Genomic DNA, 12,283 nt, shown 5'->3' with positions numbered 1-12,283 from the left:
ATGTCAACTCGGGGATTCATGGTGTTTTTGAGCCTCGCGAGGATAATCCCCTGTAAACCTCCCCAAACCCTGACTAGCAAGCGAGGCCTCAATGAGATCGAGCTGGGAGATAACCGATTTGTAGTTATTTTTCACGAATTTGGACAAGGATAGACCATCGTCGTCAAGTGTTAAGATCAAAGGGCAGATTTTTCTAGCGTGGAAACATGGTCCACAGCTCCTATTTCTCGCGTACTGCGGTAAATACCATGGTAACGCGCACCCCTGCGATCCCTAGGTTTCATATTGGGCCGACCCAAGTAGGCTTCATACGAGAGAGTCCCTATTCCGGTTAGTTGTGTTATGTCTTTGGTTTTATTTTAGTCTAAACACTCTCAAGTTGACCTATAAAGTTTAGTGTGTTTAGTCTAAAAACAAAATGGTGTATCATTTCTCTCGTTTATTTTCACCTTTTTCATTTTTTCTTTTCTTTCCTTTTTTCCTTTCCTTCTTCTTTTTATTTTTATTTTTCCTTTTTATATTATTTTTATTTTTACATTTCATTCTGGAACAATTTTCGAATTCATAAACATTTTTTTAAAACAGGAACATTTTTTGAAATTTTGAAGATTCTCCGAAACCATGAGCGCTTTTTGAAATCATGAATATTATTTTAAATTAGTAAGCATTTACCGAAATTAGTGAATATTTTTTGAATCTGCGAACATATTTTTGAAACTTGGGAATTAATTTTGGAATTTGCACAAAAACTTGAATCGACGAATATTATTTATGAATCTACGAACATTTTTTGAATTTGTGAATTTTTTGAATATTTTTTGAATTGGTGAATGTTTTTGAATTGTCCCAACATTTTTGGAGTTCAGGAACATTTTGTAAATCATCGTTTTTTAAAATCTGGGAATATTTTTTTATATTCACCATTTTCAATTAATTAACAATTTTTGAATTCAGGAACATTTTATGAAATCTCGAGCATATTTTGAATTTGGCAACAATCTTTTGAAATTTGGAACATTTTTTAAATCCATGGAAAGTTTTCGAAATTAAGAGTTTTTTATATCCCGAACATTTTTTTTTAAATTTAATAACAGAAGTGCCCAGCCCACACACGGGCTTGCCCAAAATGCATGCTGGGGCACAGGAGGGCGTGTATGCTCGCTCCTTTCCTAAATAGTATAAGTCTTTTTAGAGATTCCAATAAAAGACTACATACAGAGCAAAATGAGTGAATTTACACTCTAAAATATGTCTATATACATCTGTATGTAGTCCATAGTAGAATCTGTAAAAGGACTTGTATTTAGGAACGGAGGGAGTAGATGATTGAGCGCCTCCGATGGATGAGGAAGGCCACGGCCACGTCGTCGATAGGGGTAGGATGGTGCATCGCTTGTGGCGGTCCACTCAGCGCATTTACAACGTTGGGTGCCAACGTAGGCGTCAGGATCTGATTCCTGGCCCGATTCCCTGGTTTTTGTTAGCGTCAGAGCAAAGGTAGGTAGCTGGCGCTAGCGGACCTTTACGTTAATTTTTTAGTTTGAGTAGCAGCTGTATGCTACCAGAGACTCCAGCACAGACGCTAAACATATTTTTTTTGCACAAAGCGCCTGCATAAGCACCATCCCATTCGAGATGCCCTCAGAAGACGGGGTGTCGGCTGGATCCCATCGCAGGCCGCCAAAATCCTCTTTATCGAGCGCCAGTCCGCATCCTCTGTATCGACCTCCCCGATCCATTCTAATTCACCTCCGGATGATCTACGCGCCTCGCATCGAGGCTGGATGGACGCAGACCGGTCGCTCCTTTGTATCCCGCATTGCTGGATCCCGCTGCAACCCTAGAATAATGGTGGACGAGAGGAATGGTGACGGGGGCCATTGATGTCGGCAACGCAGGAAGAGGATAGAAGAGGAGACAACGAGCGCCGAGCCGCTCACCGATCCGTTCCTCTTTTGTGAGCAAGAAGAAGGGTAGATCGGCGTGGACTACTGGACTGTGCTCATAACTGGGCTTCGAGAAACGGCTCAGTTCACCACAGGGCTCTGTTTTTTCTTCCGGGGCAGCAGCCCCTTAGGACAGCAGATCAGATGGCCAGAAACGCTCAGATCATGAAAATGGACGATCAGAAATGCTAAAGACGGACGATCAGAAACACAAATTGTTCAAAGAGTTCGTTTTAGGCTCTATTTTACTGTCCTAAATTTACCTTTACCAGACGTCGGTAGTGACCGGACATCTGGTGGCTCAGGGAGCACCGGACATCCGGTAGTGACCGGGCCACTGATTTTTAAGTTGGCAGAACGTTCAAGTTAAACTGTAACCGGCCCAACTGAGCCGCGCCACACTCACTCGACTTACACTTGGGATCCATCTCAGTTGCATAGAGTCCAGTGAAGGTAAAAGACCCATGGCATGATCTGGCCCATGGGCTGAGGTCAGTGAATTGGGCCGCAATTTGCGAAGTTATCAGTTTCTCTAGCAGTTTGTCGGTTCCACTTGCGCCACCGCTCTTCTCTCTTAAAAAAAAAAACTTGCGCCACCGCTCTTCGCCTGCCTATCTCTGTTGCCGACACGCCGCCGCCCACCGCCGCCACCTCTCCTCATCTCCCATCCCGGGGACAGGGAAGAAGACCTAGCAACTCACGTGCTTCTTCCTCCTCCTCAAGCCGCTCCTTCAGGCTGCACCGCCGCGGCGCGCGAGCTCCTCCACCGTCCACTCCCTCCGCACCTGCCCGCCAGGCCGCCGCTAGCTGACCAAGGCGAGGTGAGGAGGTGACGTCGTTGTCTTTCGCATTTGAACTTTTGAGTGCAGAATCGTGTATGGTATATGCTGCTCTGCCTCTGCGGCTGCGGAGGCGTCAGCCCAGGCGTGCAGCAGTGTGCTGTACTCGATGGCCCGATGCAGCTAGAGAGTAGAGACCGCGTGTGCTCAGCTCAGTTAGAAATGCATGTGTGCCTACCATTTCAGTATGTCTGTCTCTGTCCATTGTTGTGACAACTTGGGAAATCGAAGCAGTTCAGACTTCAGAGTCACTTATTCCTAACATGTGTCAAACTCATTGTATTTCTGCTCCTCACTGTCAGTCACGTGGTTTCTAACTCCGGGTTACCTTTTATCTGAAAACTGCACTGGAAACACTCACATACCTGAGGGTCTATGTTGGTTTAAGGACCGTATGCTCGTCACTGCCTTTACCTGAATTTTTTCAGATCATGATATTCAGTGGTGTTGTTTCATGCGTGGAATACTGTTATACCGATGTGAACATTAATGTCTGAAATTTCTGAAGTTTTATCTTGCTCTGCTGCAGTTGGTCGACCGGTCTAGCAAAATGGGCTCAAAAGCGATCTTTCGAGGAAGAAACTGTATCATATGGAGATTGAGCTGCCAGAAGAATCGAACGTCTGTTACCATCAATATTAACATTCTTGGTAATAATGGCATGTCAGATTATGTCCATTCAGGGAAGTCGGCTTCAGATCATTATAAAACTAATAAAGGGGCTGGATTGGAAAGTTTGGCTAAACATCAGCTGTTACGTGATTTAGTTGACAGTGGTTCGAGGAAAGGAAGGCACGATGTTATTTTACCATTGCGATCTAGTGCTATGTGGCAGACTCTTCGGTTTGCAAGCACTAATGCAGCTAGAAGACCCGAGTTTGACAGTGGCAATGAACAGGAGGACGATCAAGATAGGCAGCAAGAGAAAGACGTGTTAACGGAAGACTGTGTGGACTCTACAGCAGAAATACGTCCTGCCAAAGCCAAACCCGGAGCTAAGAATGCGGAACAGTCCTCTGTGAAACAGAAGTTCTGGGAAACTGTTCCTGTGATTGGCCCTGCAATGAAAAGAGCAGCTTCCATGAGCAGGTGATCAAACATCTGGAGGAAATTAATGTAAAATGTACTTGTTCACTAAATTTCCTTCCCTCCCGTCAAGTAATTCCGAACGGAGGGAGTAGTTGATATGCGCTGATTCAGCATTTCAGATTAGTTACTGAATATTGTTACTCAGGAAGTACTACTTGTTCTTAGTGCTGATTGGATTGGACTGTTTAATTTCAGTCACAAGAAGGACGAGTTCTTTTCAACCTTGCAGCACTACTGGCTTGGATTGCGACTGCTGTGGCTAGATGTTAGGATTTCGTCCAGATTATTGCTGAAGCTAGCCAATGGGAAAAGACTCTCCAGAAGAGAGAGGGGCCAGCTGACCCGTACAACTGCGGACATATTCAAGCTGGTCCCCTTTTCGGTTTTTGTCGTAGTGCCATTCATGGAACTTTTGTTGCCTGTGTTTCTAAGGATGTTCCCAAACATGCAACCGTCAACATTCAAGGACAGGATGAAAGAACAGGTATGGTATGTGGAGTGTGCCCACTATAACTGATGCTGTTCTCTTATGAATTCTGAGAGCAACTATTATAGCACAAATGAAAGAACCGAGCGGATGAAGTTAGGTGATTAATGTGTAGTGGGGGACAGATAATAGTTACTTCCATTTATTTAAAAGACAAATCCTATTTATGTCATGCTGTTTATTTTTTCAGTTAATGGCCTGCTTTTCTGAAGAAATGCTTGGATGCTTAATGTCTGCTTGTGGCATGACCAATGGTAGGAGGCACTAAAAAGGAAACTCAAAGCAAGGATGGAATATGCCAAGTTTCTACAGGACATTGTGAAGGAAATGGCAAAAGAAGTGAAGTATACACGTAGTGGAGAGATTAAGCAAAGGGCGGAGGATATTGATCAGTTCATTAAGAAAGTATTACATTTCCCCATATATCACCGTTTTCTTATTTCACTTTTACTGCATTATTATTCCGCCTGACTTCTGGATCACTCGGTACTTATGTGAGCTTTCAATGGTCAGGTAAGGACTGGTATGCATGTTGATAATGGTGAAATATTGGGTTTTGCGAAATTATTCAGTGATGAGCTAACCTTGGATAATATGAGCAGGTTATTTTTATACTTATGCCTTTTCATCTATGCATTTTCTCTTCACATATCATTATGCTTAGATTCATGTCATAACCTTACAGGCCACGTTTAGTAAATATGTGCAAGTATATGGGGATCCAGCCATATGGGACAAGCAATTATTTGCGCTTTATGCTCAGAAGAAAACTAAAATGGTGAGTCTTTCTATACATCAGATCACATTTGGTGTTTATTAAAGCTAGGAGAAAATAGTGCTAGAAGGATACTGCAGAACTGCAAATCAAGTCTGTAGTAGCATGTTCGTGTGTGATCCCCTGCTTATTGTAGAGTTACATTTGCAACTTGGTATGGCAGATATGTTTCTCTTGTCATTCCAACATCCGGTAAGGTTCTGGCAATCATAAATTTGTAGAAATAGGCCACTAGAGCAAAAGGTAAGTTGCTAATTTGCCTCTTTTTCTGGCTACTAGCATAAAAGATGACGATATATTAATACAGAGAGAAGGTGTAGCCTCTCTCAGTGAACATGAACTCCGTCAGGCCTGCAGGGAGAGAGGCCACCTCGGTTTGCTTCCAGTAGACGAGATGCTTGAAGAGGTGATCTCATAACTTCTCCAGTTATTATACAGTAAATGTCTGTAGCCAATTTCTATTCAACATTGGTTGCTAGTTCAGTGATTGATGGTTTTCATTGCTTGAGAAAAGCAATATTTAATTCGATACATGTCCCACCTCTATTTTTTTGATAAATCTGTATTACCTGAGGACAATGTATTTGTTTACCTTCTTCTGCCTCTGCTCAGCTGCAAGATTGGTTGGACCTGTCTCTCTACTGTGAAGTGCCATCTTCTCTCCTTATACTATCCAGGTGACTGAATTTTTCTGATTTATTTATTTCTCTAAATAATTTCCTATGTGACAAATATATGAACTTTGTAAAGCTGGCACGTGCCCTGTTTCATTGACTGATTATAATAATTTTTGTAGAGCCTTCACATTTTCTGGCAAGATGAAGCCTGAGGATGTTGCAGCTACACTATCATCCCTTCCTGACAACATATTCGGTAGTGTGGGTCTTAGCTTGCCATCTGAAGATGCTCTTTCAGCTAGGAAGAGGAAGTTGGAGTTCTTGAAAATGCAAGATAAACTTATCAAGGTCATCTAATGCATTTAATGTTTACTTGGGAGTAACATTATTTCTACTTCAGTTTACCTTTCTATATATAGTTAAAAAAGGCATATCAGTTCCCAATGCTGGACTAATGGTATTCTGGCCCAGTGCAAAACCTATTTGAAGTGGCCTATTTCATACCAGAAAAGACCATGTATGAGCAAGGGTTGATTAAACTTCCACACTAAGCTGCTCTAGGTTGGGGAGTAGGGCCAGGGGGGAGTCCTTTTATAGTTTTATGTGTCCATTTTCCATTTATGCCCAGTACTATTGATAAGTTACTAGTACTAATGCTTCTTGTTCTTTTACTCTGTCTATTCTCTGACGCCTTTTTGGCTTGAAAAGTTTCTTTACACATGTTGCAGGAAGAGGAAAATGAACAAGAGGGCATGGTGGACAAGGATGTGCCGTTCAATAAATTCAGTGTCAAGGAAGCTGGTGATCTGGCAAAAAAGAGAATGCTAGAGAAACAGAAAGAGCTTTGCAAAGTTAGTCAGGCATTAGCTCTTTTGTCTTCTGCATCGGTAAGATTTCAAATAGAATACTTGTTTGCACATGTCTGTTAGTAGATAGTTGCTGAAACTTTCTGTTTGTTGATTTATTTCTCTTGCAGTCAACTAGCAAGGAGCATCAAGAATTCCTAAGCATTGTGCACAGAGAGGTGAATCTAGCGCATATTATTTTCTTATCCACAATAAGGCTAATATATGTTCTAGTGAATTTTATCTCATTATTGTTATCTGCAAAAAAAGGTGGATTTTATCTGACGATCTCAACCTTCTCGCATTCTCTAAACACATTATTTTTCCTTTTTGCAGATAGAATTGTACAACTCACTGCGTGAAGGTTCGACAGCAGAGGATGCTAATGAGGCGTACGTAGCTGCTAAGGGGAGTAGATCTGCAAAAAGTTCAGTATCGTCAGCACTCATGAAAAAGGTATTGCTCATGTGAACTATAGTTCATCAGATATTTTGGAAAGTGCAGGAGGTCTGTAGTTTTAACAAAAATGGAATCAAACCAATTTGGATGCCCTGAGTTCCGGTCGCCCCATTTCTATTAAACATCCACTATCCTGATATAATTTACCAGTCTGTTTCTTCATCCTGCTCATCTCTAGCCTGTAACTTGTGGTATGTTCTTGTGTTTCTTCTTGCAGATAAATGGCATGCTCAAGGAACTGACAAAGGAAATCCATGATGTAGACACGGCCATCGGTGATGGATGGCAGCTTCTCGACAGGTAGTAACTCATGATTTCTGTGTAGTCTAAACAAGTCTATACGACATAAGTAGAATTCCATCAGACTAAGATCTTGTACCATATTATCAAACATGACACGATATTATATTGTGGTATCAATGTATCATGATAATTTTCCGAAGGGATCATGACGGTAAGGTGACGTCGGAGGAGGTGGCAGCCGCGGCCGCGTACCTGAAGCACAACTTGGACAGTTCAGGCATCGAGGAGCTCATCGGGAGCCTCTCCAAAGATAAAGGTCCCTAATTTTAACGATAGCCACGCTCCTGTCGATACTGCCTGAGCGTATTGACACATACTGCTCTGCCTCTGCTTGGGTTACATTACAGACGGGAAGATCCTGGTTGAGGACATCGTGAAGCTTGGCACACAAGCTGAGGAGGCAGAGCCCAACGACGAATGACGGCAGCCTCTATCTAGCACTAAGAATCAAGAGAATCGCCATCTCTTTTTGTAACGCATGTCGTCGTGGCCCGTCGGCCTAATCTTTTTTCTTGAGCTTAGACACGTGAAAGCCCTGTAAACCCTCCGTTTTTCCACTCGCCGGCACACGGTTTGCCTCGGCGTCTGTACATAATCCGCCCGTCACTGTCGCTGTGTGTGTCATGGGTGATGGCAGCGGCAGCCGCCGCGCCGTGCCGTGCCGTGCGTGCGTGTGATTCGATTCAACTCGCCGTCGAAACGGGTGCCTGGTTCGCCGCCCACTGGAAGCCTCTGGCTCCCGAACGGGACAAGGCCCAAGGGGGGAGGTCCCCGTCCTGCGCGGAAGATACAAAAGGAAACGTATATCCGGGATCTCCACAGGGACAAATGGTAAAGCCCAGAATTCGAGTGCTGCTGTATTTTTCTTCTTCCGCTGCTGCTGCTGCTGCTAGGATAGGATAATGCATCGTTTTGACTGACTGGCGCGCGTTGCTGCAGCAGATCCGAGGGCGGGTTTATTCATCGGTAGCTGTTCATCCGCCGTGCACGCACGCACGAAGGGCGGAGACGAGCCAGGCCACACCTTTCTCTTTTCTCCCTCCCACTTGGACAAACAAGTCGGTCGCCGTATCCATACCCGCGGGGCGCGGAGCCGGCCAGCCCACCTTCCAGGCTCTTCCAGTTCTGCTTTTCCGTAGGCAGTGGGCACATACACACATATGTGCTACATACACTGGGGCCACCGCCCAGTGAGAAAGTGTGCGTCCTCTGTTCTGTGGGCGGCGCCGGCGTGTGGCCACGTGGCGCGATCCTACTGGCCCGGGCGGCGCGCCCTTTCCACGTGAGGACATATCTGTGAGTCGGCTCCGTCCTACTCCTTGCCCTCTCATCAGTCATCACTTCACAGCCGTGGCGGGCACCGCAGACGCACCTGCCTCGTGGCAGTGACATGCGGGGCCGGGCCTTCCGTGGGGGACTCGTGTCAGGCACACGCAGCACGTGGCCCCCTCCCCCCAGCCTGCGTGGGCGTGTGGCCAAGTGCCCCAAGTATAGGAGAGGACGGTTGCCATTTGCTGCAGGCTTCAAAAGCTCTGCGACAGTGGAGACTCAAGGGACCGTTCCCGACCTCATTTTTTACAGAGACTCCGGCGACTCCAGTCCATCGCTCGTGGAAAATCTCAGGTGAGCACGCAGCTGTGGCTTGCTCCAATCCAATTTCCATCTCGCGTCTCCCTTCTTCCCCGTCGATTTCCCCTCTCTGATGGTCCCAGGGACAGGGGAGCCATAGCTCTTGAGTGAGGAGCTGAAGCGTATTTGATCAGCTCGAGTTTGAGATACTTTCAGCAATTCTTGGTTTCTACTTTCCGGGGACTGGAATTCTCATGGGCCACCCACATAACTCAGAAATTTCCATGTTAACATCTTCTTTTATGGACCTCATGTGATGTTCTTCTGGGCAGGAAGTTCTTACAATTTCCAGCCTCAGAGTTCAGGAAAGAAACACATGGATGTAATTCTGTGCATATTTTCCTTCAACTCACTATTTTAGTATGAAGTAGTAACTTCAGAAACACGGAGTTCTCATTAATTTATTTGTTTATTATGTGCTGAAGATATCGAGTAATTAGTAATGAATCACTTGCCTTACGTTATGCCTTTGGTTTCTTCCATCTATTTATAACAACTTCTTCCTGAACCTTGCTTCAAAGGAAGTACTACTTGCGGTGCCATATGGGTACTACAAAAACTCGAGTAGGCTGTGTTTTCAGCTCTCTTCTCTCTTGATCATTTTGGCTTGCAGGGTCAAAGCAGGAGGCACACCTTGATGGCGCCCCTGGAGTCAGGCTCCTCACAGCTCTTCTTCGACAGCAGTGCGATCGACGGCCCGTTCGATGTCTACGAGTGCGGTACCTTGGCAGGCACCAGAGTCGTGCCAGATCCACCTCCACCTGGAACCTCTTATGGCAAGCAGAGAAGTTCCAGGAATGCTAAAAAGGCTCGTCGTGTTCATGGCTCTGAGGAGGTCGAGGACTGCTGGAACAGGCTATTCTTGGAAGGATATCAAGCCGATGTCCGCGTATCGACGGGCGATGGCAGCCAGATCTTATCGCATTCGTGCATTCTTGTGAGTACAGTTTTTATGATTCTTTTCCTGTAATGGCCTCACACTCCTAGAACAGAGGCAGGTTTTGATATTATGTAATCTTGACCTCGTCTCCTACAGGGCATCAGATCTCCGGTTCTGAGAAGTATGTTGGAAGAAGCTAGAATTGAACATGGTTTCAGAAACATCCTGATTTCCGGTGTCCCATCAGAAGCAGTCCGTGTCTTCATCAGATTTCTGTATTCTTCACGGTATGAATGTGGGCTGTGTTCATGCCTGAATGTTTATGTTTCTTCAGAGTTTTCAGTATGCTCTTCTTTTACTACAAGATATAGCTTGACAGAACCTTGTCATCTATTTTGTTCCTCTGGTGAAGCTTTGAGCAGGGTGAGATGAAGAAGTATGCCCTTCATTTGCTCGTACTCTCTCATGTTTTCTCGGTACAATCGCTGAAGATCGTCTGCACCGACCAGCTCGAGAGGTTTTTTCTTGCTCCTGATAACGTGGTGGACGTTCTACAACTGGCTAGACTCTGTGACGCACCAAGGCTCTCGCTCATCTGTACCCGTATGATCGTTGGAGATTTCAAGACCATCTCTCTGTCAGAAGGGTGGAAAGTGATGAGACGGGCCAACCCAAGCCTGGAGCAAGAGCTTCTTGAGTTTCTTGTTGAAGTGGACACAGTGAGTTATCTGAAACAGAGCATCCTAATATGGCTTAATCACTAGTAACTCCACCTCGCAACATCTCAGTTGTTCGAATTACTCGTCTCGCTACATGTTATGTCTATAATCGTCTCGCTATATGTTATGTCTATAATCTTCTACATGATGCACACACTTAGAATGCTTATACCTGCTGTCAGAAAATTGTATAGCTGCACAACTTACTGTCATGGTTCATACTCATCGTTCTTAAAACTGAATTTGACGCAGAGAAGGCAAGAAAGAGCTAAAAGGATGGAGGAAAAGAAGGTTTATCTTCAGTTGTATGAAGCTATGGAAGCTCTTGTTCATATATGCCGAGACGGTTGTAGGACGATTGGCCCCTGGGATCAGAAACTCAAGGGCAGTCAGGTTGTTTGCAAGTTTCCTGCCTGCAAGGGCATCGAGTTGCTCGTGCGCCATTTCTCGGCATGCAAAAAACGTGTGCCTCGTGGCTGCGCCAACTGCAAGCGCATGTGGCAGCTTCTTGAGCTGCATTCTCGAATGTGTTCCACACCAGACACCTGCAGGGTTCCTCTATGCAGGTGAGGTCTTGTCTTTGTTGGTCAGGATCATTTCATTTAGACACACAAGTTTTCTAGGTTAATACAACAGATGTTTGCTTTCATAGCATTTCAGAATATATTTTTAGTACCCCTTTTCCAAAAGGGGCGCCCCTCCTAGCTTCATCTCCATAAACTGAAGGTAGGTGGACTTAGCGGACAGACAAACATCACAATTAAAATTCAGAAGACTAGGGAGAAGAAGCTAACACATCAGATTTCTAGCTGCCTTCCATCTTTTTCTCACTCACCCACCAAATCCCGCAAAAGGAATTGACCGCAATAGGAAATTTACTGTCGTACGCATACCGTGCCACTTCTTCAGCATTTCTGTTATATTCACTTCACGGGTATACTATTTGTACATGTTGCAGGCATTTTAAGGATAAAATATGGCATCGGAGCAAGAAAGAAGAAATCAAATGGAACATATTGGTGTGTAAGGTCCTAGAGAGCAATGCAACAAGCACATCCATCCTAAAAATGAGGAAAACATCATCCTTGATGCCGAATGAAACTTGGCATATAGTTCAACAGTAATAACACAAGCACAGATCTTGTTTACTGCTTCTTTTAGGGAGCTTGGCGGAGTTGAGTAACTACAGTTGTGAATCATCTAGATGATTATGTAGCAGCTACAAATGAAATTGCAGATTTGAGTTATAGATGATGGCGAATGCAGACGGTGCTTTTGCCAGGATCGGCAATCATATGCTGGCAGAGTGCTGGCATCGCGCTTCTACTGACCCCGTCTACTTCTCCTATGTTGCTTGTGCTGCGATCTCCTCGACTGTTTCCTCGCTGCTCTGCAATTCCAGTGGAGATGTTTTAATGTTCATGTGTTAGCCCAAGAACCCCTAGGCGAGCAGTGAGCCTGCATATCGGTGATTACTATGGAGCAGAGAAGAATCATTTACCATTGCATATGGCATTATGTGGAGTATGATAGCTGCGATGCCGAAGGCGTAGATGAATACATTGGCAAAGGTGCCGCTCGGGAGCATCCATACGAGGTGGAGAATCACTAGTAGGGTTACCCCAAGAATCCCCAGGCGAGAACACTAAATTGCTCATGATCTCACCAAAAATACTAGATTGCAGTTGTACTGCA

At 44.8% G+C, this 12,283-nt stretch overlaps 2 protein-coding genes across 2 annotated transcripts; both read left to right on the top strand.

Annotated features, from left to right (window-relative positions):
• Window positions 1–2,526: 2,526 nt before the first annotated feature.
• LOC109786360 (uncharacterized) lies at window positions 2,527–7,966 on the top strand. Its single transcript, XM_020344931.4, has 15 exons — window positions 2,527–2,767; window positions 3,315–3,874; window positions 4,070–4,358; window positions 4,620–4,766; window positions 4,875–4,963; window positions 5,047–5,139; window positions 5,416–5,542; window positions 5,749–5,813; window positions 5,933–6,101; window positions 6,482–6,640; window positions 6,730–6,777; window positions 6,935–7,054; window positions 7,275–7,357; window positions 7,501–7,616; window positions 7,708–7,966. The coding sequence occupies exons 2-15, from the start codon at window positions 3,336–3,338 to the stop codon at window positions 7,779–7,781; spliced, it is 2,118 nt and encodes a 705-aa protein (XP_020200520.2). The 5' UTR covers window positions 2,527–2,767; window positions 3,315–3,335; the 3' UTR covers window positions 7,782–7,966.
• A 219-nt stretch (window positions 7,967–8,185) lies between these two features.
• Window positions 8,186–11,882, top strand: LOC109786362 (BTB/POZ and TAZ domain-containing protein 3). The gene is made up of 6 exons (XM_020344933.4): window positions 8,186–8,983; window positions 9,603–9,926; window positions 10,026–10,156; window positions 10,282–10,588; window positions 10,841–11,154; window positions 11,547–11,882. The coding sequence occupies exons 2-6, from the start codon at window positions 9,627–9,629 to the stop codon at window positions 11,710–11,712; spliced, it is 1,218 nt and encodes a 405-aa protein (XP_020200522.1). The 5' UTR covers window positions 8,186–8,983; window positions 9,603–9,626; the 3' UTR covers window positions 11,713–11,882.
• The last annotated feature ends 401 nt before the right edge of the window (window positions 11,883–12,283 follow it).

This window comes from Aegilops tauschii, chromosome 3 (assembly GCF_002575655.3).
Source record: "Aegilops tauschii subsp. strangulata cultivar AL8/78 chromosome 3, Aet v6.0, whole genome shotgun sequence".
NCBI lineage: Eukaryota > Viridiplantae > Streptophyta > Magnoliopsida > Poales > Poaceae > Aegilops > Aegilops tauschii.
The sequence above is the reverse complement of the archived record's forward strand: the minus strand, read 5'-3'. Positions and strand labels throughout refer to the sequence as shown.